Source organism: Podarcis pityusensis (genome assembly GCF_964106645.2).
Source record: "Podarcis pityusensis genome assembly, chromosome: 4".
NCBI lineage: Eukaryota > Metazoa > Chordata > Lepidosauria > Squamata > Lacertidae > Podarcis > Podarcis pityusensis.
In genome coordinates, this window is record NC_138027.1 from 2,609,204 (window position 1) to 2,626,444 (window position 17,241).

Genomic DNA, 17,241 nt, shown 5'->3' on the forward strand with positions numbered 1-17,241 from the left:
ATTCATCTGTTATTGGAGCTGGGGGGTTGTCTGTAAAAACTGTAAACAGACCTTCTTTTTGCAGAAGAGCCTCTGCGTAGAGTACCCACTCCACATAATTCTTATTGAGCCTAGGAATCCCACAAGCATCAGCCAGTCTTGCATTAGCCATCATTGCTGCTTTAAACAAGCTGCGTCTGTGTACAGCTGCTTCCAAAAGCACTTGTAAAAGTACTTTCGGTTTTCAAGCCTCCCGAGCCTGTGAGCTTGTGCGGCGGCAAACGGCTTTAAAAGTTCAAAGTCCAGCCATAAAGCCATTAACTAGGAGCTGGCAGGCTGCCCGGAGCATGAGCACATACCTCTCATCAATCTTCTTGATGCGCAGAGCAGATAACGTCCGATCCGTTCCTCTGCCAGCAGCCATTCTGCAGTCCGATTCCGTTTCTCTGGGCCCATAACCAAAAATGTGAGATTTTGACCAGCTTCGGCCCATCTGAAGCTGATACAGGCTCGTCTCATCTTGAGCCCAAACAGAGTAGTCCACACAGCAGAAGGATAAGCAGTATGTGCCACATTCTTATCTTTATTTCCACTCTATGCTGAGAGAATACAAACATGCATCTTGCCTCTGTGAGAGCAGAGAAGCAACCCCTCTCGGAAAACAAAGAACACTGAGAGAACAGTGAAAAACAGGAAACCAGTGTACGTCACATCCAGTCTCCCATTCACGTGGGAATCCAACAGTAACTTGGACTGTGGAATGCAAAACAATGTCTTGTGACTGCAGTTGCTGCTCAGTGAGGGAAATAGAAACCAACAATCACATGATGCATGCACACCATTTGAAGGGCAATACCTATAATGGCAGTGACTTTTTAAAAAAAGTAAAATTTTGAGCCCAGCACCTCCCCTTGCCCTGGAGAACACTTCTAGCATGTCATCTCCCCTACCTGTGTCCATTTGGTATCACCCTTTCCAGGTTTTTTCCTGTCCATTGTGTTTGTCTTTCATTTGTTCTCCTGTGTGTGTTGCCAGTAGAAGCCACAATTCTATGGGTACTCTAGGTGGCGCAGAAAGCACCTAGAAGCTCCCTAGAGGTTGAAGTGCCGATCAAACTTCAGTTTTGCGATATGTTAATTTCATTTAGCTAGCAGAGGGTGTCACAGGGCCAGCCTACCTTCCCTTTAAAGCAAACATGGGTCTCCAGCTGTTTTTGGACTACAACTCCCATCATCCCTAGCTAGCAGAACTAATGGAAAGGGATGATGGAAACTGTAGTCCAGGAGCTGCTGGGAACCCAAGTTTGGGAAACCCTGCTTCAAAGTAACTTTTGCGTTTGGCCTGAGAATATGGGACCTGTCCACTTTTGTATTTTCTTGTATTTTGATTTTCTTGTGACCTTTGTACATTATTTATTTATTTATTTATTTATTTATTTATTTATTTGTAGAGGGAAAATTAAAAGAGAAATTGTATGGCAAGTTGCGGAAGAATAAAAGGTTGTGTTTGGAAAAAAAAACCCCTGGGGGTGCCCCCCTGAAATATTTTATTGGGGGACAAAGACCCCTAGGGCTTTAAGAGTTGGTGCCTAGTCCCTACACCCACAGGTCTCAGGAATGTTACAACATAAAAACACAATATAAAAACACAAAACCAATGTTAATCAGCCAAAGGTGGAGATTTGTCTGGTTCCTAAAGTTGTTTAATGGCTTTTCCGACCTTTGTATAGATTCTTTGATGGAACGTGAGACTGTGGCTGTGAGTGAAGCTCTTTCCACATTCCACACACTGATAGGGTTTCTCCCTTGTATGAATTCTCTGATGCTTAGTGAGATCCGAGCTCGTACTGAAGCTCTTTCCACATTCCACACACTGATAGGGTTTCTCCCCTGTATGAATTCTCTGATGGGAAGTGAGATGGGAGCTCTGACTGAAGCTCTTTCCACATTCCATGCACTGATAGGGTTTCTCCCCTGTATGAATTCTTTGATGGGAAGTGAGACTGTGGCTGTGACTGAAGCCCTTTCCACATTCCACACACTGATAGGGTTTCTCCCCTGTATGAATTCTCTGATGGGAAGTGAGAGAGAAGCTCTTCCTGAAGCTCTTTCCACATTCCACACACTGATAGGGTTTCTCCCCTGTATGAATTCTTTGATGGGAAGTGAGAGAGGAGCTTTCAGTGAAGTTCTTTCCACATTCCACACACTGATAGAGTTTCTCCCCAGTATGAATTCTTTGATGGGAAGTGAGAGAGGAGCTCTTCCTGAAGCTCTTTCCACATTCCACACACTGATAGGGTTTCTTCCCTGTATGAATTCTGTGATGGGAAGTGAGGTTGGAGCTATGGGTGAAGCTCTTTCCACATTCCATGCACTGATAGGGTTTCTCCCCTGTATGAATCATTTGATGGGAAGTGAGATCAGAGCTCTGACTGAAGCTCTTTCCACATTCCACACACTGATAGGGTTTCTCCCCTGTATGAATTCTTTGATGGGAAGTGAGATCAGAGCTCTGACTGAAGCTCTTTCCACATTCCACACACTGATAGGGTTTCTTCCCTGTATGAATTCTTTGATGTGAAGTGAGATTGGAGCTCTTACTGAAGCTCTTTCCACATTCCGCACACTGATAGGGTTTCTCCCCTGAATGAATTCTCTGATGGGAAGTGAGATCGGTGCTCCTACTGAAGCTCTTTCCACATTCCACGCACTGATAGGGTTTCTCCCCTGTATGAATTCTCTGATGCCTAGTGAGAGAGGAGCTCCTACTGAAGCTCATTCCACATTCCACACACTGATAGGGTTTCCCCCCTGTATGAATTCTTTGATGGGAAGTGAGAGAGGAGCACTGACTGAAGCTCTTTCCACATTCCACACACTGATAGAGTTTCTTTCCAAGGATATTTTGTTGATGGGAAGTGGAATGGGAGCGCTGACTGCAGCTTTCTCCACACTCCAAATTTTCACGTGGCTTCTCCTCGCTGGGGATTTTATGGTGGTCACCTTCGTTCTTGATTTCTGATTCATCACAATCTGCAATGGAGACAAAAAGGGATTAGAGCCTCAGGAACAAATGGAGAAGAACTTAAGGGAGTTCAGTGTGTGTTTCTTACCTTTGTTGTTCGTCAATAACCAACATATTTATTATGAGATTTTGTTGAGTTGTTGACTGCTGCTTTGTTTGATATACAGTAGTGGCCAAAATTGTAGAAGACTTTTGCAGAAAAGTGTATTTCAGAGGTTTGATGGCTCATAACACTGCTTCTTTTGGAGTAATATCATACAATTATGTATCAACAGAAATTGTTCATTTACCCATATTCTATCTAATGTTATAGCCAAATAACCAGAAAAAGGAAGCACAACTTGCTTAGGTTGACTTTGTCAGTGTCTTTTGTGATTGCTATCAAGTTGGTTGGGTTTTTTTGTGTTCTTGTAAAACATAATAAAATTATAGGAATGGCACAAAGAGTTGACTGGTCACCCAGAAAGCGATGTAAAATTGTACTGTTTAATGAACAATGCTACAGCTATGAAGAAATTGATGAAAGATTAGGAAAAACTTAACCAGAGCTGGCCATTATATATTTCTGAAGAGGTATCAGGAGACTCAGTCACTACAGAATCAGACCGGTAAAGGCAGGGAAAGGTGCACAAAGGCAAGTGACGATGGACGAGTGGAGAGACTGTCCCTACATGACAGAAGAAAATCATCTGGGTGTATACAAGATGACATGGCACAATGTAATGTGAAGTGGAGTGCAAGGACTGGTCTAAATGTTAGAATTCTAAGGAAAAAGCCATTGTCATCTCTCAAGCAAAGGTTGAAAAGATTAAACCCATGTTAACTGGACAGCAGAACAATGGAACAGTGTTATTTGGAGCGATGAGACCCAAATCTCCTTGCTTGGTAGTGATGGCGTGACATACGTGAGGAGAAGAATCAGAGAAGATTTACATCCACTTGCATTACACCGACCGTGAAACACTCAGATAGTGTGTTGATCTGGGGTTGTATGGCAGCAAAAGGTGTGGGCAAAATTTACGTCATTAATGGGGATGTAAATGCCCTAAAATGCATAAATGAAAGACTTGCGCCCAAACTGAAGCGTTCCTCAGGTGATCTTTTCCCAGATGCTGAAGCATATTGTCAGGGAACTGCCCTCGGTTCAGGAGGGAGAGAGGAAAAGCCGAATGGATTACAGAGAGCCTCCAGGGATCGTGGGAAGCAGCTCCTCTTCAACGGAGGAGAATAAAGACGCCTCCAGTGGAGAGGAGCTGCAGGAGTCGGAAGAGGCGAGGCGGTGCCAGGACAACTTGTCTGGGCAAAGCGGGGAGGAGAGGCGTCCTCCGTTACCCACACCCAGCTTGCGCAGAAAGCATCCGCGCAGAGAGGGGAGGCACAGACTGGGAGTCAAGAAGCTGCTTTGCTGGGGAAAGTTTAGGAACCGCCCACTCACAGATTCTGCCAGCGACTGAGTCAGCCACGGGAGAGTGGCGCTCCGGACGGATAAGGTTTATTTTGGCAGCAAAAGCAAGGCTTCACAGCTAAGCAGGGAGATATTTGCCTGCTTGCTCTCGAGCAACCCCTTGGAAACATTACACACACACACACACACACACACACACATATATATATATATATATATATATTCTATTTTATACTTCAACAGGATTCCGCTCCATGTCATGTTGCTGCTGTGTGCAAAAGGTGCTTTCAAGATAAAGATATTTCACTGCCGGAATGGCCTGGGAGTAGCCCAAACTTTAACCCAATCAGAAATCTATGGAGCCGACTAAAGAAACTTGTTAGTCAGAAGCAACCCAGCAATAAAGTCCAATTAACAGAGGCAATAATTTAATCTTGGTTTCACTTTATTACAGCTGCAGAACTAAAAACTTGGTTCATATCATGGGAAGGCATTGTAAGGCCGTAATTCAAGCTAAAGGTTGCAAATGGTTATGACTGCTGTTCTAATAAATGGTTATGACTGCTGTTCTAATAAATACTCCTTCATAAAAGTTCTTTCATGACATTCTTCATTAGATTATCCTTCATTGATATATAATTTTATGGTATTACTCCACGCAAAAGTGGTGTTATGAGCCATCAAACCTCAGAAATACACTTTTCACAAAAGGTTTCCACAATTTTGGCCACTAGGAGAAGTTGTTTACTTTAAAGTTAATGTTATTTTTATATGGGATCAGATTATTATTTATGTTTCATGTTTATATATGTGTTGGAAGCCGCCCAGAGTGGCTTGGGCAACCCAGCCAAATGGGCAGGGTATAAATAAAAAATATTATTATTACTACAGTGTTACATTGATTTAAGAGCAGTCCTGTTCTGGAAAAGATTAAGTTTGTAAACCATCTTCATCATCATCATCATCATCATCACTGCTACTACTACCTGAGATTCAATAAGTCTAGCTCTTCTCTGGGATGAATTTTGTTTGGCCCAACCATGGCATCCCCTCCATCTCCATTGTCAGTCATTTCTTTCATCAACCCAAGACTGACAGGAGCAAATACAAAAACAGAAAACCTGAAGCTACGTATGTGCTGTCCGGTACGTTTCCACAGCTCCAGAATTCCCGGACTTATAGCAGAGCGGCACAGCGAGTGCTGCTTGTGTGTGTGAGCTTGCAGAACTCAGAGTCCAATACGCTGCTGTTCCTCTAAATTAGAAAGCTTTATTGTATGTACAGCAAGATAAACCATCGGAAGATGCAGACATTGCGTCTTCCTTGTCTCACCAGAAAACGAAAGTCAGAAAGAACGAAGAAACAGCTTTCCCGGATGTTGAGAAAGCTCCTCCCCAGATGCAGGACACTCTGAGCTGTTAACCCTGTAAGCTCTAAAGCTCACAACTTATCTTTCCTAACAATTCTGAAGCTGACATTTAAGATGGCCTGGGCAGTTCTTGTCAGAGTTGCGTTCGATCGAGCGACTCCTCCAGTCGAGCCTTCGGATTCCCCTCCAATGATAATTAGCGACTTGAGCCTCTGATAAGACTCCAGGCACATTTCCCCCCATTACGCAGAGTATCCAGCACAGGGAAGGACGAGAAATATGAGCTACATGCTAAGGGTTTTATTGCTAAGCTACGCAGACAGAAAAAAAATACATCCTCTCTCTGTGAGAGCAGAGAGCAACTGAAAAACAAAGGAACAGGAAACCAGTAACATCACATCCATCTCCTGTCTTCCGTGAGACTTCCAGCAGTCTGGAATGTCTCTGGAATGTAAACAGAGTCTTGTGACTCCAAGAGCACTGCACAGTGGCAACACACAGAAACTAACAGTTCAGGCCAGCCCAATCATGGAAGAAAAAGGAATAATTTAGGAAGATTGTTCAAAGAAAAAACTGTACATTACTGTTTATTGTGGGGGGTGTTATGTTCCCAGGTGTTATAGGGGGCGCTGTTGAGCTCTGTGAAAATATATGAGGTTGGTTCCATAGAGGTATGTTTTGAATTTCCAGGCTGATATGATGATCCCACAGGGAGCCTTACCAAGAGAGGCCACGATCCCACAATTCTCCTCCATGACGTCCTTATGCAGAGCTCTCTGGTCAGGATCCAGGAATGCCCACTCCTCGTCCGTGAAACGAATGGTGACATCTTCAAAGCAGACTGGACCCTAAAAGAAAAAGGGAAATGTCCTCCTCTGAGACAGCAGAAATATGATCTGCTACACAATGCTCTGTTGGTTCCTTCCTGTAAATAATGATAATGATAATAATAATAATAATAATAATAATAATAATAATAATAATTATTATTATTATTATTATTTATTATTTATACCCCGCCCATCTGACTGGGCTGCGGTGTTGTTTCAATAGGATTGCTAACTGCACATTTTATTTATGGATGCTTATTTTATTCTGCCTTTTAATTATGGGTATCCGTCTTTGTGCAAATAGGTGGTACTCCACCTTGCGTTTTCCAAGTCATTCTGCCTACGCAAGCATTCCAGTTTCCCCGATGGAAGGATCCACTTTCTCCTCTCCTTGTGAGCTGTTCTGGGAAGGATCCCTCCCAATGCCCTAGAGCCAAATTCAAGGGGTTCATGGGGGCATGGAGAGGGGGAGGGGAGGAATGGGGGGCAGGCTCCATTTTCCAGCGGATGGCGCTGCTTAGGTGAATCCAGGCCACTATTTGTTCTCATTTGTCCACTGCTTAGAAACCATTTTTTGCATTCAGTGATCAGTCTAGAAATAAGATAAGCCTATTTTGGATGGCCCCCTTCATGGATCACTGCCTTGCCGTGGCGAAGGGGCTTGAATAACTCAGAAAAGCTATGAGATGGCAAGAATAAATATTGACATCCCGGGCATCAGTGAACTAAAATGGACGGGAATGGGCGAATTCAGTTCGGATGACCATCACATCTACTACTGTGGGCAAGAATCCTGTAAAAGAAATGGAGTGGCCCTCATAGTCAACAAAAGAGTGGCAAAAGCTGTACTAGGATGCAATCTCAAAAATGATAGAATGATCTCAATATGAATACAAGGCAGACCTTTTAACATCACAGTAATCCAAGTTTCTGCACCAACCACTGGTGCTGAAGAAACCGAAATTGACCAATTCTATGAAGACTTACAACACCTTATAGAAATGACACCAAAGAAGGATGTTCTTCTCATTATAGGGGATTGGAATGCTAAAGTAGGGAGTCAAGAGATAAAAGGAACAACTGGCAAGTTTGGCCTTGGAGTTCAAAACGAAGCAGGGCAAAGGCTAATAGAGTTCTGCCAAGAGAACAAGCTGGTCATCACAAACACTCTTTTCCAACAACACAAGAGACGACTCTACACATGGACATCACCAGATGGGCAGCATCGAAATCAGATTGATTATATTCTCTGCAGCCAAAGATGGAGAAGCTTAAACTGAAGAAAGTAGGAAAAACCACTGGGCCAGTAAGATACAATCTAAGTCAAATCCCTTATGAATACACAGTGGAAGTGAGGAACAGGTTTAAGGATTTAGATTTGGTGGACAGAGTGCCTGAAGAACTATGGATGGAGGCTCGTAACATTATACAAGAGGCAGCAACTAAAACCATCCCAATGAAAAGGAAATGCAAGAAAGCAAAGTGGCTGTCCAACGAGGCCTTACAAATAGCGGGGGAGAGAAGGCAAGCAAAATGCGAAGGAGATAGTGAAAGATAAACTGAATGCAGATTTCCAAAGAATAGCAAGGAGAGACAAGAAGGCCTTCTTAAACGAGCAATGCAAAGAAATAGAGGAAAACAATAGAATGAGAAAAACCAGAGATCTGTTCAAGAAAATTGGAGATATGAAAGGAACATTTCGTACAAAGATTACCATAATAAAAGACAAAAGTGGAAAGCACCTAACAGAAGCAGAAGACATCAAGAAGAGGTGGCAAGAATACACAGAGGAACTATACCAGAAAGAAATGGATGTCTCGTATACCCCAGGTAGTGTGGTTGCTGACCTTGAGCCAGACATCCTGGAGAGTGAAGTCAAATGGGCCTTAGAAAGCACTGCTAATAACAAGGCCAGTGGAAGTGATGATATTCCAGCTGAACTATTTAAAATTTTAAAAGATGATGCTGTTAAGATGCTACGCTCAATATGCCAGCAAATTTGGAAAACTCAGCAGTGGCCAGAGGATTGGAGAAGATCAGTCTACATCCCAATCCCAAAGAAGGGCAGTGCCAAAGAATGCTCCAACTACCGCACAATTGCACTCATTTCACACGCTAGCAAGGTTATGCTTAAAATTCTACAAGGCAGGCTTAATCAGTATGTGGACCGAGAACTCCCAGAAGTGCAAGCTGGATTTAGAAGAGGCAGAGGAACCAGGGACCAAATTGCAAACATGCGCTGGATTATGGAGAAAGCTAGAGAGTTCCAGAAAAACATCTACTTCTGCTTCATTGACTATGCAAAAGCCTTTGACTGTGTCGACCACAGGAAACTAAGGCAAGTTCTTAAAGAAATGGGAGTGCCTGATCACCTCATCTGTCTCCTGAGAAATCTCTATGTGGGAGAAGAAGCTACAGTTAGAACTGGATATGGAACAACTGATTGGTTCAAAATTGGGAAAGGAGTACGACAAGGCTGTATATTGTCCCCCTGATTATTTAACTTATATGCAGAATTCATCATGCGAAAGGCTGGGCTGGATGAATCCCAGGCCGGAATTAAGATCGCCGGAAGAAATATCAACAACCTCAGATATGCAGATGACACAACCTTGATGGCAGAAAGTGAGGAGGAATTAAAGAACCTTTTAATGAGGGTGAAAGAGGAGAGCACAAAATATGGTCTGAAGCTCAACATCAGAAAAGCGAAGATCATGGCCACTGGTCCCATCACCTCCTGGCAAATAGAAGGGGAAGAAATGGAAGCAGTAAGAGCTTTTACTTTCTTGGGCTCCATGATCACTGTAGATGGTGACAGCAGTCACGAAATTAAAAGACGCCTGCTCCTTGGGAGAAAGGCGATGGAAAACCTAGACAGCATCTTAAAAAGCAGAGACATCACCTTACCAACAAAGGTCCGTATAGTTAAAGCCACGGTCTTCCCAGTAATGATGTATGGAAGTGAGAGCTGGACCATAAAGAAGGCTGATTGCCGAAGAATTGATGCTTTTGAATTATGGTGCTGGAGGAGACTCTTGAGAGTCCCATGGACTGCAAGAAGATCAAACGTATCCATTCTTAAGGAAATCAGCCCTGAGTGCTCACTGGAAGGACAGATCGTGAAGTTGAGGCTCCAATACTTTGGCCACCTCATGAGAAGAGAAGACTCCCTGGAAAAGACCCTGATGTTGGGAAAGATGGAGGGTAAAAGGAGAAGGGGACGACAGAGGATGAGATGGTTGGACAGTGTTTTCGAAGTTACAAACATGAGTCTGACCAAACTGTGGGAGGCAGTGGAAGACAGGAGTGCCTGGCATGCTCTGGTCCATAGGGTCACGAAGTCGGACACGACTAAACAACAACAACAATTTTGGATGGCCATCTGTCTTGGATGATCTAGCAATGCAGGGGGTTGGACTTGATGACTCTTGGGGTCCCTTTCAACTCTAGGATTCCATGAAAACTGCAACTACAGATGAATCCTACTGGCAAAATTCAAAAGGCTGGTGTCAGAGTTATATGGGTAGGAAATCCCACAGTACACAGCTGGAGTTCACACTTTCTTAGCAAGAACACGATATTCACAGACTTGGCTGAGTTTCGGGCCTCATGAGAACAGCAGCTCATTCCCAGAGGGTCTGTCAGTTTGCATAATCTAGCAGAGATTCCTGTAATGCAGGGGGTCTCCTGGCTCTGAGAGACAAGCAGGGAGGGTGGCTTCTGGCAGAAGGAGAGGGAGCCACCGATGGCTCCTCCTTCTCCTGACTCACGTCTGCCTCTCGACTTTCCTCTCCCTCTTGCCTCCTCCTCTTCTGCCTCTGATTCTGCACTGTATTCTGCCACAGAGTCTCCCAGCTCACTAAGCCCTGTTACCCCTTTAGCTTCTGACATCTCCTCTTCCCAGGCTTCACCCTCTGATCACTCATCCTTCTTCCACCTCCACTTCTTGGGCTCTGAGCCATCTTCCCTTCCTGGTTCCCCAGCTGCTTCCTCCCACCATTCCTCTGTGCCCAACCAGTCCATGGCATTGCTCTATCCCTCGGTCTCTGTCCCCACAACGCAGCTTCCCCTGACCTGATCTGGTTCCACAGCCGCTGCTTCCCTTCTGCCCCCATGAAAAGGCGGATCAGGAGGTTTTGCTGGCATCCTTCTGCCACCTGCAAGAGAAAAAAGGTAAACAGGACGCCAGGAGTGCCTACTTCTCTCACAGGGGGAACAGGGCATCTCTAACTACAGATGGGCCTTTCAGAAAGCCATACTTGCTGAGAGCATTTGGATGTTTGTGCCCATTTCATATGTTAGATGTGCAAAAACCCATCTCCCCTCCTCTGGACCTTTGTTCCCAACTGTCTCCCCACAAAACAAGATGAAAAGAATATCAGTGTTTGTAAAAAAAAAAAAAAAGGTTCTGTTGGCATAAAAGAGTCCACGAGAAGAGTATCCTTGCAGAGTACTGGTGTAGCTGCTCTGTGAGTCGCCTACTGTGGTCCTCTAGGAGTTCAAACTGTTCCAGTAGCCGATGCTGAGTGCTTTCCTGATCCTCAGATCCTAGCTGCCCCAGCGTCACTGCAGACAGTTACAGCTTGCCACCAACTGCTCCAACGCACAGCCACTGGCTCCATACACCACCAGGACTCACCAGCTCCCTGCTCATATGCTGTCAATCGTTTTGCACTCTGCACAAGCTCAGAAACACTGGGCCCATAACCTGTCAGTGTTTGTAAAAAAAAAAAGGAAAAAGGGTTCTGACCTCCCTTTGTTGCTTTGCCTGGTCCTCGGACCCTTGTTGGCATAAAAGAGTCCACAAGAAGAGTATCCTTGCAGAGTACTTTCTGCTTTTATTCTTAAAAGCCTTTCTGCAAAAGTGACTGACCAACTGTACACAAAAGCAACTGACCAACTGTACACACATCAACACTACCAGCTTTCACCAACCAACCAACCCAAACCAAACTAACATTTCTCACTCTATATATACAACCCGGTGCAGGCCGCTGACTCATGCTGACCCAGCTTTTTAAGCATTAAAGAAACAGCTGCCAACTTTTAGCCATGACAAAGAACCCTCAGATGAGTTGGAAAACCAACAGAATGACACCAGTGGAGAAAAAGCACCTTCCTCCAGTGGCCGCTCTCTGGTGTCCAACGGAGGCCTCTCTGCCTCACAGGAATCCAGGTCCATTTCTGCAAAGAGATCCGTTCCCTGAAAAAGAAACAAGGATTCAAAACAGAGAATGGGGGAAAATATAAGAAAGAGAATGACAAAGATTTGAAGGGTGTGAGATCTCATTCCATGGATGCCTTGCAGAAAAAGCATTTGCCATCAGCAGACCATTATGGGATGGTTTCTGTCCTGTTTGGAGCCCCTTGGGAGTATCCAGAGGAAAGTCTCTCTCACCTGCTTTCTCTCTGCCTGCTTTCTCTCCTCTGCCTGACTCAGGAGGAAACCTTCGGCCAGGGCCACCGCCTGGGAACTGGTCTCCGCTCCACAGTCCCTCACCCAGCTCTCCATTTCCGGTGGAAGGACAGCCAGGAACTGCTCCAAGATCACCAGGTCCAGCATCTCAGCTTTCGTGTGCCTTTCTGGCTTCAGCCACTGACGGTCAAGGTGGTAGAGTCGGCTGCAAACCTCTCGGGGTCCTTTGGCCTCCTGGCAGCAGAACTGCCTCACCTGCTGGTTCTGCACCTCTGAGCGGAGGGTGTCCTCCTCACCCAGGATCTTCAGCACAGAGTTTTCCCAGAATCCCCCATTGCTCCCAGTTTCGTTGAGATGGCCTCTTCTTTTGCCAGGGCCAGCTGAGTCTTGCTCATCCATCTGTGCTTTCAGGAAGCCTCTTTGAGATCAGAAGGAACACTTTGGTCTTCTGCCAAGTTCTGTCTGTCTGAATCCTACAAAGCAAAAACATTGTTCTGTTACAAAAGTTGTCTAATATCAGGAGAAGAAAAAGGTTCCCTGAGCAAGCATGGATGAGTCTTCCTGGGAACTAGGGCTGGACTGCACCGCATTCCAGTCCATGAGCTATCTTTTTTGGGGGGAAAGTGGAGTAAGAGGAGAAGAAATATGTCTCTAGCCTTCTAGCAATGCAAACTGTGGAGGCAACTAAAGGGATTAATGTGAAGTGAATCAGTCTGGTTTCTGCTGCCTTCCAGTCAATGCATGAAGTCAGAACCGACTGACAAGGGAGTCATTTGTACCTTGTGGAAAATGGATGCTTGGCTCTAGTGGGGGTCCTCACCCGGGGGTCCTCAGGAGTTGTTCTCCCCCCACCCCCACCCCCACTCCCCTGCTTCTGTCTCCTTTTCTTGCACTTGGACTCTCTGCCGCTCTCAAGACAGACTCCTGGGGTGGGGTCCCTTTTTCTTTGCTCTGAGGGCCACGTATGTATCTCGCCAACCCCCGAGGGCCAAGTGGATGAGGCCAAAGACACCTCCCTTGAAATTTAGGCGGGTAATTTAGTATTAGTATTCTGTTAGATAGCTTAACACACACACAGGCATTGATGCCAAAGTCCCTGGAGGCTCAGTGAGTAGCAGCGCCCATTTCCAGCAACAATCCCTTTGGGAGAGAGAGGATGTGGTCCTGGGATGCCCTGCTCTGGGTGCGAGGGGATTGCTGCAGTGGCATCCGTGGGGAGCTGCCCTGGGAGACACCGGGAAACGTCCCCAATGCAGCAGCCGGACTCTGGGCTGGGATCCCTCTCTTTATTCCTGGCATCTCTCTCCCACCTTAACTTCCTTCCTCCCTGTGGGGTTTTTTTGGGGGGAGGAAGGGGGCTAGTCCACCTCCTCGTCCAGCTTTGGAAAACCATTTGCACATGTTCCCTCTGTTGTGCAATGAGGCTGAGCGATGTCACACAGAGTTAAAGTCCCAGGGACTCCTTTGTATAAAGAAGGGAGATCTTTTCTGAAAGGGGGGGGGGCGGAGGGTCAAATGAGTTTGGGATCCTCTGATCCGCAGAAGGAGAGCGTGGCAGATCTGGCCCCTCCCTGGCAGGACCCTCTCCTCCCTGACTTGGGCCCCCCCCCCACATGAGCAGATCAGGCCCCCCAGGCCCCCTCCCCAACTCCAGCCCTGGGACCCCCACCAGATCCCAGAGAGAGAGGAGACTCACCAGATCCCAGGAGGGACAGCGATGCAGCCCTTGCAGGAGAAACACCAAAGCAGGAAAGGACTGGGAGGGGGGGCTTGGCTCTGGAGGACCTGGCCCCCGCCTTGCTTCCTGTCCTCTCTAGGAAGGCAGCTCACTTCCCTTTAACCCTTGCAAAGGCAGTCCTCTCTCGCTTGGCAGAACCTCAGATTCTTCTTATTTCTTATGGATTCAGGGGGGCAGCTGCTCCCCTGGCTCCGCCAATGCCCAGATATACTTTTGGGGGTGAGGCTCTTGGTTGGACTCTGAGCATCTCCCTCCCTTGGCCGGAAACCGGAGGAAGAGCTTGCAGGGAAAAGGGCTTTGCAGGAGGCAAGGAAGCTCCTCCTAGAATTCAGGAGTGGAGAGACAGGAGGGGATCCCAGGGTCATCTAGTCCAACCCCAGCAATGCAGGAATCTCAGCTAAAGCATCCATGGCAGATGGCCGTCCGATCTGCTCAGAAACCTCCAAGGACGGAGAGTCCACCACCTCCTAAGGGAGACCTTTCCCCTGCCAAACTGCTCTTAGATGTCCCTCAAGGCAGCGGGTCCTGAGTTCTAGCCCTGCTGAAACAATGGCACTGGCTGCCAAGGAGGAACCAAGCAAAGTTCAAAATAAATAAATCCTATTCTCATCATAAATGAGTAATACTTGCCTATACTTGTTTTTTTTTTTTTTTTTGCTAATATACAAAAGTATGCCATTTCCCTTTCGAGAAATGCTTAATTGCTAATTCAATGGACTGAAAATGGATGGTTATTGTTATTATTATATTTAGGGAAGCTTTTAATGTTTGATGGACTATTGTATTTTAATATTTTGTTGGAAGCAGCCCAGAGTGGCTGGGAAAACCAGATTGGCAGGCTATAAATAAATTACTATCATATAATTAATTAATTAATTAAATTGATCAGGTGAGTGTTCTCCTTTTAAAAGAGGCAGGCGGAATCTCCACGGTTGCTAATAGCATAACATTGAAAGGCTAGTGAAATATCTGGAGCCCTTGAGCATCTGCTTGGCATGCAGAATGTCCCACGGTCAACTCCTGACATCTCCTGCGAGGGCTGGACAAAATCCCTGCCTGAAACTCTGGGGAGCTGCTGCCAGTCAGTGTAGGCCAGGAGTCCTCATCCAGCCCTCCAGGGTCGTGAATCTGGCCTGCACGGCCATTTCAAAACCCACCAACTGTCCGAGGCTGAAAGCATCTCGCCGCCCGGTCAGTCAGTCCCTGCGTTGCGCTGAGGTAAACGCTACCGGCGTGGTGGCAGCTCTACCAATGAAAGGCCAGGGGGTTTCGCCCGGGGACGGGGAAGTGTTGTCTTTTGGCTTGAAGAGCAAAGTTGAGGTTGGCGGAGGAAGGCAGACTTGGATCAATTCGGTTTCATTACATAGACGTTTACTTTAAAGGTGGGAGAAGGAAGTATAGTTAGTCCTATTTGTGTGCATGGCGCAGGGGTCTTTCCACTCATGTGATTTACATGCTCTGAAAGTTGGGATCTGTTTTGAGATTTAAATTTTAAAAGGGTGGAGTGGAACTGGATATTGACCATCTTGTTAGCCTGGGGCAGGGGTCAGAAACCTTTTTTAGCCGTGAGGCGGTCCACCGTCCCTCAGACCATGTGGGGGGCCAGACTATATTTTTTGGGGGGGGGATGAACAAATTCCTATACCCCACAAATAACCCAGAGATGCACACTAATTCCCGAATCGTCCGCGGGCCGGATTGAGAAGACGATTGGGCTGCATCCGGCCCCCAACCCTTAGTTTGCCTACCCCTGACCTGAAGAGCCACATTCTGGTTGAAGGAGGCCAGGATTGGTCCCCAAGGCTTGGGATGTCCCTCCCCTACCATAGGACTTGGAATCCAGGAGAAAACTCTTGGAATAGCCTTTCCAGGTGCTCAGGGACGGACTCACCTGTCCCCATGTCCTTCTGAACAGCTGCCACATGGAAGATGGAGCAAGTTTATTTCCTGCTTCTCCAGAAGATTGGATTCAAATGGCATGAAAGAAGATTCCAACTAAACATTTGGAGGAACTTTCTGACAGTAAGAGCAGTTTGATGGGGGAACAGACTCCTTCAGAAGGTGGTGGACTCTCCTTCGTTGGAAATTTTTAAACAGAGGTTGGAGGACCATCCATCAGGGATTGTTCAGCGGTGATTCCAACAATGCAGGAAGTTGGGCTGGGTTACCCCTGGGGTTTCCTTCCAACTCTATGATTCTATGATTCCATGAGGCATTTGGAGCTTCAGGATGGACCAACAACTGCAGGCTGGATTGATCAAAGATGGCATATAAACCTGTATGGACATTTGACACAACACAGCAGAGTTGTTAGAAGGGGAATGAAATGAAAGGCAGGACTGAGATTTGGATATGCTTCGAGGTTCAGGCTATGGGAAGTCGTAAAATCAAAATTACAATTCGGAAGTGTGATGAGTATGAGTTACTCGTGCGTAAACTGGTGCCTCTCTAGGCTAATTTGCCTTGTTAAACCTTTCTGACTGCACAGCCCTTTCTAATTGTGACTGCCTCAGTCACTGGCAGAATCCGTCAGTGGGCGTTTCTTGAACCTCTTCCAACATAAACGTTGTTTGACACCCAGTCTCCTCCTCCTCTCACTGCGCGGGAGTCTTCTGCGCAGGGAGGGCGTGGGTAGCGGAGGACCTGTCCCCTCCTCACTGAGTTCCAGTGAAGAGTCCTGGAGCCCTCTCTCCGATTCCCCCATCTGCCCACCTTTATCCCTGGTGTTGCGCTTAAATGCTTCCCCCTCAACTGAGCTGTTTCTCCCCCTGCTGCTGGGTCCTTCTCCAGCATCATCTAGGAGCCTCCCCTTCGCCTCTCGCTCCGATGTCAGTTCCCTGACATCCACCTCCGCCCCAGAATCCCCTCCACCCCTGGACCGACCTGTGGGATCAACTTCGTCCCCTTCAGCGGCCGACGACGCTGGGAACCCCCAGAAGGAACTGTCACCATCTTCTGTGGATTTGAAACCCGCTTCCCACCCGCTCTTACACCTGCCAACGGGGTGGTCCTCCCAGTCTGATTCTTCTTCCTCCGAAACCTCTCCTCCCTCCTCCTCGGAGTCAGAAAATCCCTCAAAAACCTCTTCATCATCTGTGGTTCCAAATTGCTCCTCCCAGAATCTCTCCAGGGGTTTGGGTTTGTCCGGGAACCGGCGGTGGAATACCTCCACCAGATACCTGTCCTCGAAGGCTTCCGTGGGGACCCACGTGTTTTCGGACCTGGGTTCCCCCTCCCACGCTACCAAATACTCCACCCGGCGCCCTCGCCACCTTGAGTCCAGTATTTCCGTGGCCCTGTGATGGTGTTCCCTTTCTTCTACCTGTGGGTGTGTGGTGACTTCTCCCTCTTGCCCCTGGAATTCCCGCCCTTCCCTATGAGGTGAGAGCAGGGACCTGTGGAAAACCGGGTGTATTTTCATGCTATCAGGCAACTTGAGCTTAAATGCCACGGGATTAACTTGCTGTGTTACCTCAA

The 17,241-nt window shown here is 46.7% G+C and overlaps 3 protein-coding genes across 3 annotated transcripts in view; all 3 read right to left on the reverse strand.

The window, feature by feature from the left end:
• The window catches only part of LOC308475059 (uncharacterized protein), a 343,827-nt gene that overhangs the window by 285,778 nt on the left and 40,808 nt on the right, over positions 1-17,241 (reverse strand). The window lies entirely within an intron of this gene.
• Positions 1-17,241, reverse strand: part of LOC308475163 (olfactory receptor 52E4-like) — a gene marked incomplete at its 3' end in the record, with an annotated part of 165,605 nt that overhangs the window by 21,053 nt on the left and 127,311 nt on the right. The gene's annotated exons all lie outside the window — the stretch shown is intronic.
• On the reverse strand, positions 540-12,492 carry LOC308475140 (uncharacterized protein). Its single transcript, XM_081002092.1, has 5 exons — positions 12,009-12,492; positions 11,726-11,813; positions 10,685-10,767; positions 6,502-6,628; positions 540-3,014 (listed from the first exon to the last, which is right to left on the reverse strand). The coding sequence occupies exons 1-5, from the start codon at positions 12,423-12,425 to the stop codon at positions 1,672-1,674; spliced, it is 2,058 nt and encodes a 685-aa protein (XP_080858218.1). The 5' UTR covers positions 12,426-12,492; the 3' UTR covers positions 540-1,671.